The 14,743-nt window shown below is 36.4% G+C and overlaps 1 protein-coding gene across 1 annotated transcript in view; it reads left to right on the plus strand.

Annotated features, from left to right (window-relative positions):
• Positions 1 to 14,743, plus strand: part of fhod3b (formin homology 2 domain containing 3b) — a 207,723-nt gene that overhangs the window by 180,820 nt on the left and 12,160 nt on the right. Inside the window, exons 19-25 of the mRNA XM_016482239.1 lie at positions 778 to 1,682; positions 6,001 to 6,159; positions 7,340 to 7,522; positions 9,136 to 9,255; positions 10,680 to 10,841; positions 11,361 to 11,551; positions 11,867 to 12,059. Coding sequence (XP_016337725.1) covers positions 778 to 1,682; positions 6,001 to 6,159; positions 7,340 to 7,522; positions 9,136 to 9,255; positions 10,680 to 10,841; positions 11,361 to 11,551; positions 11,867 to 12,059 — 1,913 coding nt within the window. The remainder of the gene's footprint in view (positions 1 to 777; positions 1,683 to 6,000; positions 6,160 to 7,339; positions 7,523 to 9,135; positions 9,256 to 10,679; positions 10,842 to 11,360; positions 11,552 to 11,866; positions 12,060 to 14,743) is intronic.

Here is a 14,743-nt window from a genome sequence, read left to right on the forward strand (position 1 = left end):
TATCACGTTCCCACGAGTTATTATGTCGTGGCCACGACAAAATTAAGTGAACCGAACATGTCAGCTCCCAGGCACCGTACAATAGTGACTGTCCTCTCGTTTTTGATTTCGTGCCTTGATATTTTGCAAGGATTATTTCACATATGTGGAAAATGGAGTTCTGGGAGAAAATCATCCTAGATAAACCTATGATGGTCAAAACAATGTTGTAAAAGTTAGAAGAGTCACAGATGTTTTATTTAGTAGACACGTGTCTTTTATTTGAAGCATGCACATCACTTGCATCAGCAAGAATCAGACAGACAGAGTTATTAGAATTTTATTTAAGTGATGCATTATGTTGCAGTTCATAAATTTACCAGCCAACTGGTGTTTTTATTCACATTGGTTTGCCAAGCATCAAATGATATATTTGTTTTTAAAATAATAATAATGCAAACAACAGTTTCATGGTCAGAAAGAAATATTTATGGCTAGTTTTGTTCCCAGTTTAAGGCTATTTTCCCAGTTTACCCATCATTGGCCGATAAAATGAAACAAAATATAGTTTCCTAGTTTACTTGTCATTGGCAGGTGTGACAAAAAGTTTTGGACAGTGGCTACACATTTTCATTGTAAGCTAAATCCTTTTAGCAGTGAAAATTCATTCTAGTTTCAGCATTTCTGTTTTTTCCTTTATCAGTGGCAGATTACAACATAAAAATAGACATGTTTTGTAAAGATGGACTCTAAAAATGTTACATATTGTTGAAACTTTTTCTGAATTTGTACTCTTAGGCCAGTGGGCAGACTGTATGAATACAGCGGATGTGAACGATCAGTGCAACAAAGTTCTTAACAGCAAACGCTTCATGCTGGACATGCTTTATGCTCAAAACAAGAAGGCAGAAGAAGATGAGAAAGAAAAGGAGAATGAGAACAAGTGTTCAGGTCAAGATTCCACTGTGACCAGCCTTGCTTGTCGCATCTCCACTCTGGAGGCGCAACGGGAAGCTTGTGACGACAACATGAAGAAACTGGAAGTGGAGCATCTGGATAACCAGGGTAGTGTACGGGCTGTGGCTGAGAAATTTGGAGATTTGGTGAAAGGACTGGTATCGCCTCATGAGGTGGAGCATTCTGGGAAGGAAAAGCAGCGAGCACAGGGAAAACCGGCTCCTTCACCAACACCCCCTAAAAAGGAGTCAGACCACATATGGGACCAGCTGATGGCCACACCACGGGAGCTACGTATCAAAGAGCTGGACTTCACGGACTTGGGAGAGGAGGATGATGTAGACATTTTGGATGTTGGTAATGTGATCGGGTCAAGTGACCTCACGCCACCTCCGCCCCCGCCCCCCTGCTTGCCCAGCCTTCCACCCCCGCCACCTTTATTTGGATGCCCTCCACCTCCCCCTATCCCTGGCATGATGATGCCCCCTCCACCGCCTTTTTTGGCTTCAGTACATCCCCCACATCTCGGATCTCCTCAGCTTAGTCGAGGAGAGCCCCCACTCTTCCAGAAGAAGAAGAAGACCATCCGGCTGTTTTGGAATGAGGTCAGACCTATAGACTGGCAGTACAGCAACCACAAGAGATGCAGGGAGTCACTGTGGTCCAAACTTGATCCGGTCAAACTGGACACAGCCAAATTGGAAAACCTCTTTGAGACGAAATCCAAGGAGCTCCCAGTTACAAAGGTACTGTTAAATTACCTCTTTTCAGTATATCTTCCAAATTGTAGTCATCAAGTCTGCGTTTTTGTTGTTTACATCCTCAAGATTATTGGTTTACTTAATATTGCACAAGTTATTTCCTCATCAGTGTCATTATAGTTAGTGGTAGATCCAGAGTTATCCATAAGTATAGACCAGGGTAGGGTTGCACCAGCCATTTGGATGGTCTTACTTAAAATGGGATGTAAAGGTCACACTACGCCATGGTGTCCAATCCTGCTCCTGGAGGGCCACTATCCAGCAGAGTTTAGCTCCAACTCTAATTACACACACCTGAACCAGCTAATCATGGTCATACTAGGCATACAAAATCTTACGGGCAGGTGTGTTGAGGCAAGTTGGAGCTAAACTCTGCAGGACAGTGGCCCTCCAGGACTGAGTTTGGACACCCCTGCACTATGGTCATAGTAACTACTGGTTAGTGTATGGCTGATGTTTCAGACTTCATCGATTTCTTGCTGGAGTGCTGCTAAGAACTCATTTATTCACATAATTTTATTTCTCTAAAAATGTAAATGAGTTTAAATGTCAATATTAGTGGTTTCCGTCCCATGTTTTATGCAAATTTTTGGATGCCGCATGAAAATACTAGATGAAAACCTTAAGAGGTGCATAAAATCTTAAAATGTGCATAAAAACGTACTGTATGCACTTAATTGAGGTAGATCAAGTTTTTATACAATAAGAAAACGTGCATAAGCTACAATGTGTAAACACATTAAAGAAATAAATTCCTCAATGCACAACAAAAAACTTATGTGACTTTGCTTCAGATAATATGATTGGATAACTGGACTAACCAGTGGACCAATCCCATTGCACACCTTCTCAAATGTTGTTTTATTCATTCTGAAATGCCTGAGCCAAAGTCTGTCATCAAAATGGTTTGGTTTAAATATCTCCCAAAACTGTCCCACACAATTGCATTCTCAAACATCATATATCCACCTCCAAATGCAAGATAACATAACAGCGTTTTTTATTGCATTTCGTCTGCACAATCTGATGTGCAAGTAATTTATTATGTAGGAAAGCAGAGCTACAGTGGCTTCCCCAGTTGCAGCAATTCCCAATTTTATTATTGATAATTTGACCCTGCTTTGAAGTGACGATTTTGTTCTCTTGAACACATGGGACGGAAACTGTTCTTTGCTCATTGATATAGTTTAGTTGCCTTTAACTTTATTATATTAAAGCATTATTTATGGAGGTTTTTTGTAATTGTTTTTAAACAATGTAGAGATCAAAACACCTCAACAAATGAAAAACAATGCCCTCACTGTAAAAATGAATGAATGAATGAATGATATTTTTCATTAATAAAATTAAAAACATCAGTGCACAATTTTCCATACCACAATCTGTCAAGCACATCTTACCAGCAAACATACACTCGTTCACATTCTTCTCTTCACTCTCCGGGGCAGAAGTCTCCAAACTCATCCTTTCTAATCATCCTACTACTCGTTCGCTTGATCCTATTCCATCTCACCTCATTCAAGCCATTTCTCCTGCCGTTGTACCTGCACTCACTCACATCATTAACATATCCCTTTACACTGGTGTTTTTTCCCTCAACATTTAGACAGGCTCGTTTAACCCCACTACTTAAGAAACCCACCCTTAACTCATCTCTTTTAGAGAACTACAGACCGGTTTCCCTTCTTCCTTTCATTGCAAAAACACTTGAACGAGCTGTGTTCAACCAAGTCTCTGCCTTTCTCACACAGAACAACCTCCTTGACAGCAACCAGTCTGGTTTCAGAAGTGGACATTCAACCGAAACTGCCTTGCTCTCAGTTGTTGAAGCCCTAACCAATAGCTGCTCGCATAAAATTCAAGGCATTGAAGTTTGCCTATAAAACCACCACTGGCTCTACACCCTTTTACCTAAATTCATTACTTCAGACTTGTGTGCCCTCTAGAAGCTTGTGTTCTGCAAGTGAACGGCACTTTATTGTGCCATCCCAAAGAGGCACAAAATCACTTTCTCTGACTTTTAAATTAAATGTTCCCTCCTGGTGGAGTAAGTCGCTTTGGATAAAAGCGTCTGCTAAATGACTAAATATAAATGTAAATGAATGAATGAATCGATCAATCAATTAATCAATCAACAAACAAACAAATAAATAAAGGCAACCGGGTTTAGGTGTTATCAGTATAATCAACTTATGGAAAAACTGTTGTATCAGCTTGCTTACATCAAACATAATAATGTAAGTTTTATGAACTCTTTTAACATTTTCAGTTAACCTAAGCATTAATAATACATTAAAGTGATGTAGAACTTTCTTAGTTTATCTAATGTGTGTGTCAGTTTGTTGAAAAAACTGGAAAAGTTATATAAAGTTACTTTTGTGTACCAAAATAAGTTGTATATATTTACTAAAATGGAAGAAACTCTACAGAACACTAATCACTAATCTAATGGTGACTTTACAAAAAATATGATCAAAAACACTACATGAAGCTATTAACTCTAAATAACAAATATTTATTTTATAAGTCACCATTTTTTGACCAAAAACAAATTACTCAGATCATCTGTGGTCAAACTATATATATATTGCTCTACTTTGGTTTTACCTGGCTTTTATCAGCACATGTGAACACAAGCTATAGCTGCTAGGAAGTTACTTTGATCTTTTCTGGGCCTTTCTTCTGTAACACATGGTATGAATTCTGACACCTTCCGTTTTCCACAGCTCTTTCTTATGACATGATCGCACGTGTTTAAAAAAGAGCTGCAGAATGTAGGTCAGAATGGTAATAGGTTGGTTGATTGGCTATGATGGATTCCTTGTATTACCTAAAAGCTTCATCAAAGGTGCTTTCTGGGATCCATAAATCCTGCTGCCACTCAAAACAAAGTCAAGTCACAAGTCATAGCTTGGCTGAAACATTCTTAACCTAATCAATACAGCCTGTTACGAGGATCTCGAAATTTGTGTGTGTGCTATACACTGGAACATGAACTGCACCGTCATTCAAGGTTGTATAACAAAGTTAATTTTATTCTTTCATGTACATTATTTTTCATGTACAGAGATAAATCCCTGACCTGATAGAATGAACACTGATGTTCACCATCACAGGTTTTAAGTGTTGGAGATGAATTGATGTTCTTAGATGAAGATCTATTATATTATTTGGCTTGTTTGCTCTAAGATGGTGTCTCAGAAATGTGGCCTGCATGGGGTTTCCTCTCTCTGCTCTGAGCAATCTTTTCCAGCTGTTTTTCATTTTCAACCCATTCTCCCTCCCTTTTTCCTCTGAGCCCCTCCTCTCCCCCTCTTTGGCAGCAGACGGAGTACCATCATGGCTCTGCTCCTCAAGAAATATTCTCCATCAAAGTCCCAAAATAGCCCTCAGGTGCTTGCGTGCCTTTTTGGCGAGTAAACATTAAATATATCCCGGTTTTCTGTTCATATCTCAGGAAGCCATTTTTGAGGTAATTATCCACATTAAAGAAATGCCTTTCCTATTCAGCTCAGTGGCCAGCGTGAGAGTTAGAACAGACTGAAGGATCCGTATTTCATTTTAGGTATGGGAGAATAGATGTGTATCGTGATGGGCGAAGCAGGCTTGTTGTGGGAACTAGAAACTTTTATTTTATTATTATTAATGTTGAAAACATTTGTACTGCTTAATATTTTTGTGGAAACTGTGATATGTTTGTTTCAGGATTCTATGATCAGATTAATGCATCCTTTTCGAAAACGTCAAAGCTCATTTTCAGTAGGAGCTATCTTTATTAATAAACTGCATATTTGAAGTTTACACAACTACATTCTTGCCTAAAAAGTCTTAAAATTACATTCTGTGAAACATAAGTAGAACCATAAGTAACTGTTTTATCTAAACAGTTTTTCAGCTTAGGCAACATGTGTAATGGTATTATTTAATTGTGTCATAAAGTGAGATAATATTACTTAGCTGATGTGTAAAATGTTAGACATGATATTAGGACTCTTAAAATTTTAAATGGCACATTTTTACCACAAAATATTATCCTTCAAAACATATGAATTGAGATCTGGTATTAAAAATCACAAAAATCTTAAGATTTTCCTGTGATGCATGTGTGTGAACCGTTTGACATTGTTAGAATACAAATTCACTGGGCAAAGTCATAGACTACGGGCATTTGTTTTGTTTTGTTTTGTCTGAATACAGTTCTATTTTGTCTAGTGAAGCCAACCAGAAAACCTTGATGTCTTGACCACTCAAAGTATAGTCACTATGAATAACTCTGATGATCTGTTTATATGTCTGATTTCAGAAAACAGCAGCAGATGGGAAGCGTCAGGAGATCATCATTCTGGATTCCAAAAGAAGTAATGCCATCAACATTGGCCTGACGGTCCTGCCGCCTCCTCGCACCATCAAAACAGCCATCCTCAACTTTGACGAGTACGCCTTGAGCAAAGAGGGCATAGAGGTAATACTGCACCGGTTTAAAATCACATTCCCTTTCGCAAATTATGCCAAATCAACCGCAAGTAATGAAGCAAATTCGACATGATGAAATTATTAAGAAAAGCTACAATAAAACTCAATACATACGTTTCAATTATAAAGCTAGTACAATGCATGGTTACACTTTAATCCAGAGAATGCCAGACAGGTTACCATGCAGAAAACACATCTGTACTTAATACCAACCTTGTTTTAAGTCCACGTGAGTCACATATTCCTTGAACCCCTCTTCGGTTCACTTTCGCTCTCTTTCTTTCTCTTTCTCTTTCTTTCTCTCGTTACATCAATCATTCAGGCATTTATGATCATCCCCAGACTGCTACATGAAAGCATATTTTTACCAAAATACATGGTTTTCTACAACTGTGTTCAACAAGACAGAGACATACAGACTCGAGTTGGCAAACCAAAAGCATTGAGTCAAAGCTCGTGTCCAAAATAACTCAACCTCTTTGCCCTGAGAGCATACACATTTACTTTGGATTTCCGCAAAACCAATAGATTTTACCCTTAAAACTAATGTTTAGCAAGTTGGTTTGGCTTTTATTTTTTGTTTTGGTTGGTTTTAAATATTATGTGGATTTCCTGCAAAAACTGAAGCATTTTTGGCAGCAGCCATGTAATTCATCTCAAAGATTAAAGGTTAGAAAAATGCTTAATTTAGGCTGTTACAGTCCATGATACAGATCTGAGGTAAATGTCTCAATATCAACATGTGAATAATGGAGCTCCCATTTTCTCATAAAATCTGTAATTTTTTATCTTTCGTCATGGGAAAAATGGATTAGAGTGTTTCTCTCCACCCTTTATGTCTCTACAGAGAGCGTTATATTCTCACAGACAACCGCAATTTATGTTTCTCAAGATTTTATCAGAAATTTTGTTCTGGTCAGGAGAAATTAACTTTTCTATTCAATTATTCAGTTGTGCAACGGCGGGATATGCCCGTAGCAGATGAAATAGCAATGAAATAGTCATCATTTCCCACATTTTTGAGTAATGCAGTGTCTTTCCAGGTGTTGTTATTCATCAGCGCTCACATGATTGATGGAGCGAATGCCTTTCTAGGTGTGAATCCCCATATACAATGGTTTCTGACAGTGATACTAACACTCCCTGCTGGGTCTCGTGCTCTTTTGTAGAAAATCCTGACAATGATTCCTACGGAGGAGGAGACGCGGAAGATTCAGGAGGCCCAGCTGGCGAACCCTGACACTCCGCTGGGCAGCGCAGAGCAGTTCCTCCTCATTCTGTCCTCCATCAGTGAGCTGTCCGCCCGCTTGCAGCTTTGGGCCTTTAAGATGGACTATGACACTTTAGAGAAGGTCGGCCTCCTGTTCTGTTACCCCACTTAAAGGTGCTGTATGTAGGATTGACACCGAGTGGTTGAACTAGGTATTGCAGTCCAAATTAAAAATATTGGAGAGGGTTTTTTTCACCCGGTCCCTCCTCCTCAGACTTGACGCACACGCAGGTTGCCAGATTGACGACACCAACACTTTCGTTTGCCAGCCTCCATGACTGAAATGAAATAAGCTGTGTTTCCCGCCAACTGGCAACCTGGGGTGCCGAAATACAATTGGGTAAACTGGCAGTGGGCGGGTTTCACAAACCAAAACAGAGACCGACATTCCGGCTCGGAACGCACATTTTCAAAGGAGAATAACTGACTGTAGCATTGTTTTTCAGATAAACAAATATGTTAACTTAGCATGTTTCTTAAATATCTGCAAACATATTATGCTATTTTTATGCTTTAGTAGAGTCAAAAACTTACATACAGCACCTTTAAACAAATTAAATTACATCATGGTGGTTTGGAGTCAATTGTTTTTGACCTCTCCTTTACTATATTGTCAGCACTAGTGGGTTGTGGCCCAAAATTGGGGTGGCAAGTCTGGTCTGATAGATAGCAGAAAGAAATCAATGCTAAATGTAATTAATAAAGTGCAATTAACTAATATGATCATGTATAATTTGGATGAGACATACTGTATACAGTTTGCTTGACATATCCTCATCTTCAAAAACCATGAAACAAACTACTCAAAGGAAAATACAATCATGACTGCATTAAATATGGTTTTAAAATGTGATTACATGAGTTTTATATAATCAATGATTGGCAGAGAACTTGAAATCATAGAAATGTAAAAGTAAATTTACAAATTAAACTATAAAAACAAATTTAGTCAGTTTATTTACCTTAATATAAAAAAACTGCATTAATACACATAAAGGTTTGGGGTTGGCAAGTTGTTGTTTTTTTTTTTTGAAGAAGTGTCTCATACTGAGCAAGGCTGCATTTATTTGATCAAAAATACAGTAAAAACTAATAATGTGAAATATTATTACATTTTAAATTTGAATGACTTCAATAAATTCTAAAATGTAATTTATTTCTGCTTCTGTCAAAGCTGAATTTTCAGCCGCCATTACTCCAGTGTTCAGTGTCACATGATCCTTCAGAAGTTATTCTAATATGCCGATTTGGTGGTCAAGAAACATTTCTTATTATTTTCAAAGTTAAAAACAGTTGTGCTGCTTCATTTCCTGGAGACCATCATACTTTTTTCAGGATTTTTTTGATGAATATCAACAGCATTTACAGTATTTAAAAACTTTTGTGATATTATAAATGTCTTTGCTGTCACTTTTGATCAATTTAATGTGTCCTTGCAGAATAAACACATTAAAAAGTATTAATTTCGAAATAATTCTGTATTTATTAATTTACTTCATTACAGTATATAAATGTATTAGCATTAATATATAACAAATTCCAATGTTTTGTTGTTGTAAGAACAATGTTAGGGCTTTTGGGGTTTTTTATTTTTGTATTGTGTTGCAACAGCAGATCTTGAAGCAAAGCCGCAAGTCTACAAAATTCTTTCCCAGAGGCTATTTATTTCAAACCCATTCTTTTTCTCTTTCTCAGGAAGTAGCAGAGCCACTACAGGACCTGAAGGAGGGCATGGACCAATTAGAAAAGAATAAGACGCTGCGCTGCATCCTTTCAACTCTGCTAGCTATTGGCAACTTTCTCAATGGGACCAATGTAAGTGCCAGCGAATACTACAGCTCTTCTTTCAACCCCTAATCTCTCCATGTCCATCTGTCTTTCTTTCTGTTTGTCTGCTGTATTCGCTTAGATCTTAATAACGTTAAAAAGGCTGATGGAGATAAACCTGATAAGGTGGTGAGTTTGGCATGAAATTTCTTTTGTTACCGTAAACCATTGAGAGTGGGCTGCAGAACAAAGCCAGCGAGAGTCATGTCACGTCCGTGGGGATTTCTCCATTCCCAGCTCTGTCGTGCCTCGAAGACTTGCAGACAGGATTGAGATTCTGTTAATCATATGTTAATGAAGCATTGGTCAGAATCACTATGGGAGCTGCACATAGACTGTGCGCACGTTCAAAGTGCTTTTATCTTAATGCAACTGATGCTAATCAACAAAACTACATCAGAATAATGTCAAAATGAGGCCTTTTTTTAGGAAATGATTTGATGATGGACCAGATCCAGAGTGACTAATGCTCTCAAGGTGCATGTGATTTTCCACATCAGAGCTCATTTCAGCTGTGCATATTTACACATTCAAATTTATCTGATATAAAATTTCCCTGCTATTCCAGCACACATTACACTTTGTTTTTTTCCCCCTTTTTATCCTCAGAGACCAACTGTGGCAAATTTACTGCACATATTTAAAGCAATTAAGTGATACCTATTTTTCAGTAAATATGAAATGTATCGTAACATAGCTATCACTCTGAAATGTATAAACAGACAGTTTTGGCAGGAAAATTCCAAAAGTCACATAATGTACACAGCAAGTAAATATTTTGCCTATATATATAATTATTATACATTTTTTTAATTATTACAGGCAAAATAAATGAATAAAAAGGGCATTATAAAAGGCAAAATACTTTTATTACAAGAAAAATCACAACATTCTAAAATAAATGTATTATTTATTTATTATAACATGATTAATGTGCTAATTTGGTGTGAATTGGTTTTAAAATGAACAAATTTAACACGTGTAGCCTATTATAATGCAGTTATATAAATTCAAACATGAAAGAAAGAAAAAATGACTATGGGTTTTACAATTCAAACAAGTTCAATACACAAAAAGTTAATGTTGTGTTAAATACTGTCTGTTTTGATCAACAAAATTGTTTTGTTAAAAAGCAGTGTTTTATTACTGAATGAATCCATGGTTTAATGATTTTTAAATGATCTAAATTACAAATTATCTTTTAAAGGGTAATTTCTAAGCCAAAATTGATGTGCAGTTAATTCGATTAATTAATCGGCACATCAAGTAATTAATTAGAATAAAAAATGTAATTGCTTAAAAATGTATACATACATATATGGCTTCCTAAAACAAACAAGCAATATGTCATCATTAGCAATGATAGTGTGTGGGTTTATTTATGGTCTTTTTATTTATGTGATTGTTTTCAGGCTAAAGGCTTTGAGCTGAGTTACCTAGAGAAAGTTCCTGAGGTGAAGGACACCGTTCACAAACAGTCTCTACTGCATCACGTCTGCTCCATCGTCGTGGAGAAGTTTCCAGAGAGTTCAGACCTCTACTCTGAGATTGGAGCCATCACTCGCTCTGCTAAGGTTAGCTTAAGTACCACAGCACCATCACCTTTGATTTTAGTGGACTTTCAGGTTTTTTTTGAAATGTAGTTTTGGGCCTTTCATTATATTTAATATGATATAGAATATATATATATATATATATATATATATATATACAGTTATAGCATCTTGTGCTTCATTGGAAGAACACCTGACCTTTTGTAGTCATATGTTCAGGACAATATGTGCTTAATTTGATCAGTGACCTAGAAATAGTGCAGAATCTTATTTTGTCTTTGTAACATTTCTTTGTTTTAAATATTTCAAAACTTTCAGTTTATTTCCAGATTTAAATTAGATTTAAAATCCCATATTTGCAATATCATCTCAGACGTTTGGACCCCAGTGTACAAACAATGGCAGTGTGCCATGTACAAAAGAAGAAATCAAGACTTCACAATTCCATGTGTTGTTGCTAAAAGTGAAGCATTGCTTTTGAAGTGAACGGACCAATCATGAGATGCCTTTGTTGATCACCTGTTGTCCTGTCTTCTTCAGGTTGAATTCGACCAGCTGCAGGAAAACCTATGTCAGATGGAGCGCCGCTGCAAAGCATCCTGGGACCACCTGAAGGTCATCGCTAAACACGAAATGAAACCAGCCCTTAAGCAGCGCATGTCAGACTTCCTTAAAGACTGTGCAGAGAGAATTATCATCCTTAAAATTGTGCATCGCCGCATCATAAATAGGTGAGACCTTTAAAGCTATTTGCACAAATCCGATTTGTTTTTCAAGCACAATCTATGAGAACGAAAAAGGATACTTGAAATCTGATCTCAGACTGAGATTTTTTTTTTTTTATCTGCTTTTTATTAGATTTCAAACCACCTATGAATGTGGTTTGGATGTGGTTTGCAAAAACGTGGATTGGGTTTTGTGTTTTTTGTTGTTCTGATGATCTATATGCCAAAACTTTAGTGTCTTTTTGCTGTCTCTCTGTACTGTGGTGTTGTAGAGATGTCTGAAGGTCAGGTAAATTGAAAGTCTTTGTGTTTGATCTACAGGTTTCACTCATTCCTGCTGTTCCTGGGCCACCCACCATATGCGATACGAGAGGTGAGCATCCACCGCTTCAGTAAGATTCTGAGTGAATTTGCACTTGAGTACCGCACCACCCGAGAGCGAGTGCTGCAGCAGAAACAGAAACGAGCCAATCACCGCGAGAGGAACAAGACCCGGGGCAAAATGATCACAGAGGTGAGTGTGAACATTTGCGGCACAAGATTACCATACAAGGATCAGTTTATAGAGATAGCCCCCCCCCAAAAATATATAATTCTGTCATCATTTACTCACCCTCATGTCGTTCCAAACCTGTATGAATTTCTTTCTTCTTTTAAACACAAAAGAAGATATTCTGAAGAAAGCCAAACAGACGGTAGCCATTGACTTCCATAGTATTATTTTGTATTATTTGTTCTAATGGCTTATGTATACTGTTTGGTTTCCCACATTCTTCAAAATATCTTTGTGCTCAACAGAAGAAAGTCATTAAGACAGAAAATTATGTAATTTATTTACCCTCATGTCATTTAAAACTGTTTGAATTTCTTTCTTCTGTTGAACGCAAAAATATTTGGAAGAATGTGGGTAACCATACAACATTTTTAAAATATCTTCTAAATGATACGAGGGTGAGTAAATGATGACAACATTTTTATTTTTAGATTAACCTTTAATATTAAGGGGAAAGTGGTAACACTACAGCAAGTTTTAAATTGTTAACATTTCCAATCAGGTTTTATGAATTTCTTTTGTTACCGTAAACCACTGAGCAGCATTTATTATAAATCTAGATGCCGTTAATTTATAAAATACATGTTTAACTTTAGGTTAATGTATTATGAACAAATGTGAATGAACATTGAACAGTTTATTTATTAATTAACATTAATAAAAGCTTTAAAAATGTAATTTTTATAATACCTGATATAATCTGAACAAATTGAACATTATCGATTAATTTCTAGAACAATCCTTTTTCAACTTTTTCAGGACATATTATATCAGCACCATTAAGTTCCATTGTATCTTCTCCAGAATAAATATTTCTGCTAATAACACCATTGATACAACAGATGACACAGTGGATTATTATAAAAAAAAAAAAAAGATTAAAAGAAAAAAAACATTGAATATAGATAGAATAGAATAACCATGCCTTTATTCTCATTTTAACTAATATCTTGTTCTTTGGGGTCTTAAAATTTTAACTCAAATATCTGATTTGAAAACTCTTCTATTTTCTTAACACTTTTGTCCCATAACTAATGTACAGAAAAAGCCCTCGGCTTGTTTTCCCTCTCCTTTCCCTCTCCTTTTGCAAAAAGGAGTGAACAAGCTGCTTAATTTCTGTGCTTTATCTTTGCACCACAAGAGGGAGTCATTATTCTTTCAGTTTCCAGTGTCTCATTCACACTTGAGACCAGTGAGGTCTGATTCTTATCATGTGTATGTTCCATTTCTCTTAGTCTGCCCCAGGTTGCTCAGAATAGCCACAAAACACGCTCAGCACTTGCATTACAATAATAAAACATTGTAAACCAAGCAGTCTATTGTCATGGGTTTTGCAGCTCTGGACTTGCCCTGGGTATTTGTTACTCCAGGAGACCAATTTAATGCCTCTCATGGGGGATGTCATAGCCAGGATAGCCCTTCATGGCATGTTATGCTTGGCGGGGGTCTTCCTCAGTCTAAGAGGGGTGTCTAATTCAATCTATGTGTGAAAATCCAAACCTTTGGATGTCCCTGTAGGAGTGCTGAATGCAAGTTCTGGCTCTGTAGAGGTAGAGCTGAGTTAAGGAGGAAGTTCAGTTACACATGTTACTGGAAAACAATAAGTCCAAGTGGATTATGTAGAAACGAGATGTGTGTTTACATTTCTGAAACCTCGTTCTGAGAACACCTTGTAACTGTGTGCTCATGTTAAAGGTTTTTTTTTTTTTTTAAACCACATGCAGTAATACGGTGAATCTCACTACAATGTGCACAGGTCATTTTAAAACACAAACTAAAAAAAGAGGGGGAAAGTAGTAATATTTAGCATAAAGTAAACTAATTTTTTTGCATTGTGACATTGTTTATTGGCAGTTAAGCAAATACCCCCCCACCCCAACTTCTAATTATTGTAATGCATTTTTGTCATTTCCATTTTTTAAAGCTGACTCTTGTTAAATTATTGTTTTTATGATAATTTTGTATATCATTTTAAAAAATCGTTTAAATCAGCAAAAACATCTGGTCACATTTTATCCCAAAATCTTTGCATAGTAATAATAATAATAATAAAAAACTGCATAAATATTGCCATGATGTATACATAATTTACCATTTAGTGTGTGCATATATACATATATGTATATAACAAAATTAGTTGTTTTATTGTGGAGACAAAAAAATGCTTGATAGCTTTTTTTTTTATATATTCATTATTATATATCATAATTTATTTAATTATTTAAATTTGGGGTAATATATGACCTGGACAGAATTTTGGCAGATTTAAAAAAAAAAAAAAAAAAAACTAAAGAGTTAGTGCACTAAAGTGCAGGATAGTACATTTTGGAATTTGTTTCGAAATCTTGAAGTGCGAAACCAAATGCCAAAAATTTTTTTCAATCCAACATTTCCTGCTCATCTTCTCCACCGTGTGACTTCTTTAATTTCGTCTCTGTAGAGTGATGAGGAAGAGGATGATGAGGTATGCGTGTATCTGTGTGCTTTTCTGCACTTGTGCATGGATGGGTTTCATGTTTTCTGTCTTGTGACTCCACTGACCTGTAATGTCTAGCATGTATTACCAGAGAATATGCAAGTTGTACTGTATCTAGAGGTCGTGAGGGATTCAGGGATCAATATTCTTTTTTTTTTTTTTTTTTTTT

This window comes from Sinocyclocheilus anshuiensis, unplaced genomic scaffold (assembly GCF_001515605.1).
Source record: "Sinocyclocheilus anshuiensis isolate Anshui unplaced genomic scaffold, SAMN03320099.WGS_v1.1 scaffold185, whole genome shotgun sequence".
Classification (NCBI taxonomy): Eukaryota; Metazoa; Chordata; class Actinopteri; order Cypriniformes; family Cyprinidae; genus Sinocyclocheilus; species Sinocyclocheilus anshuiensis.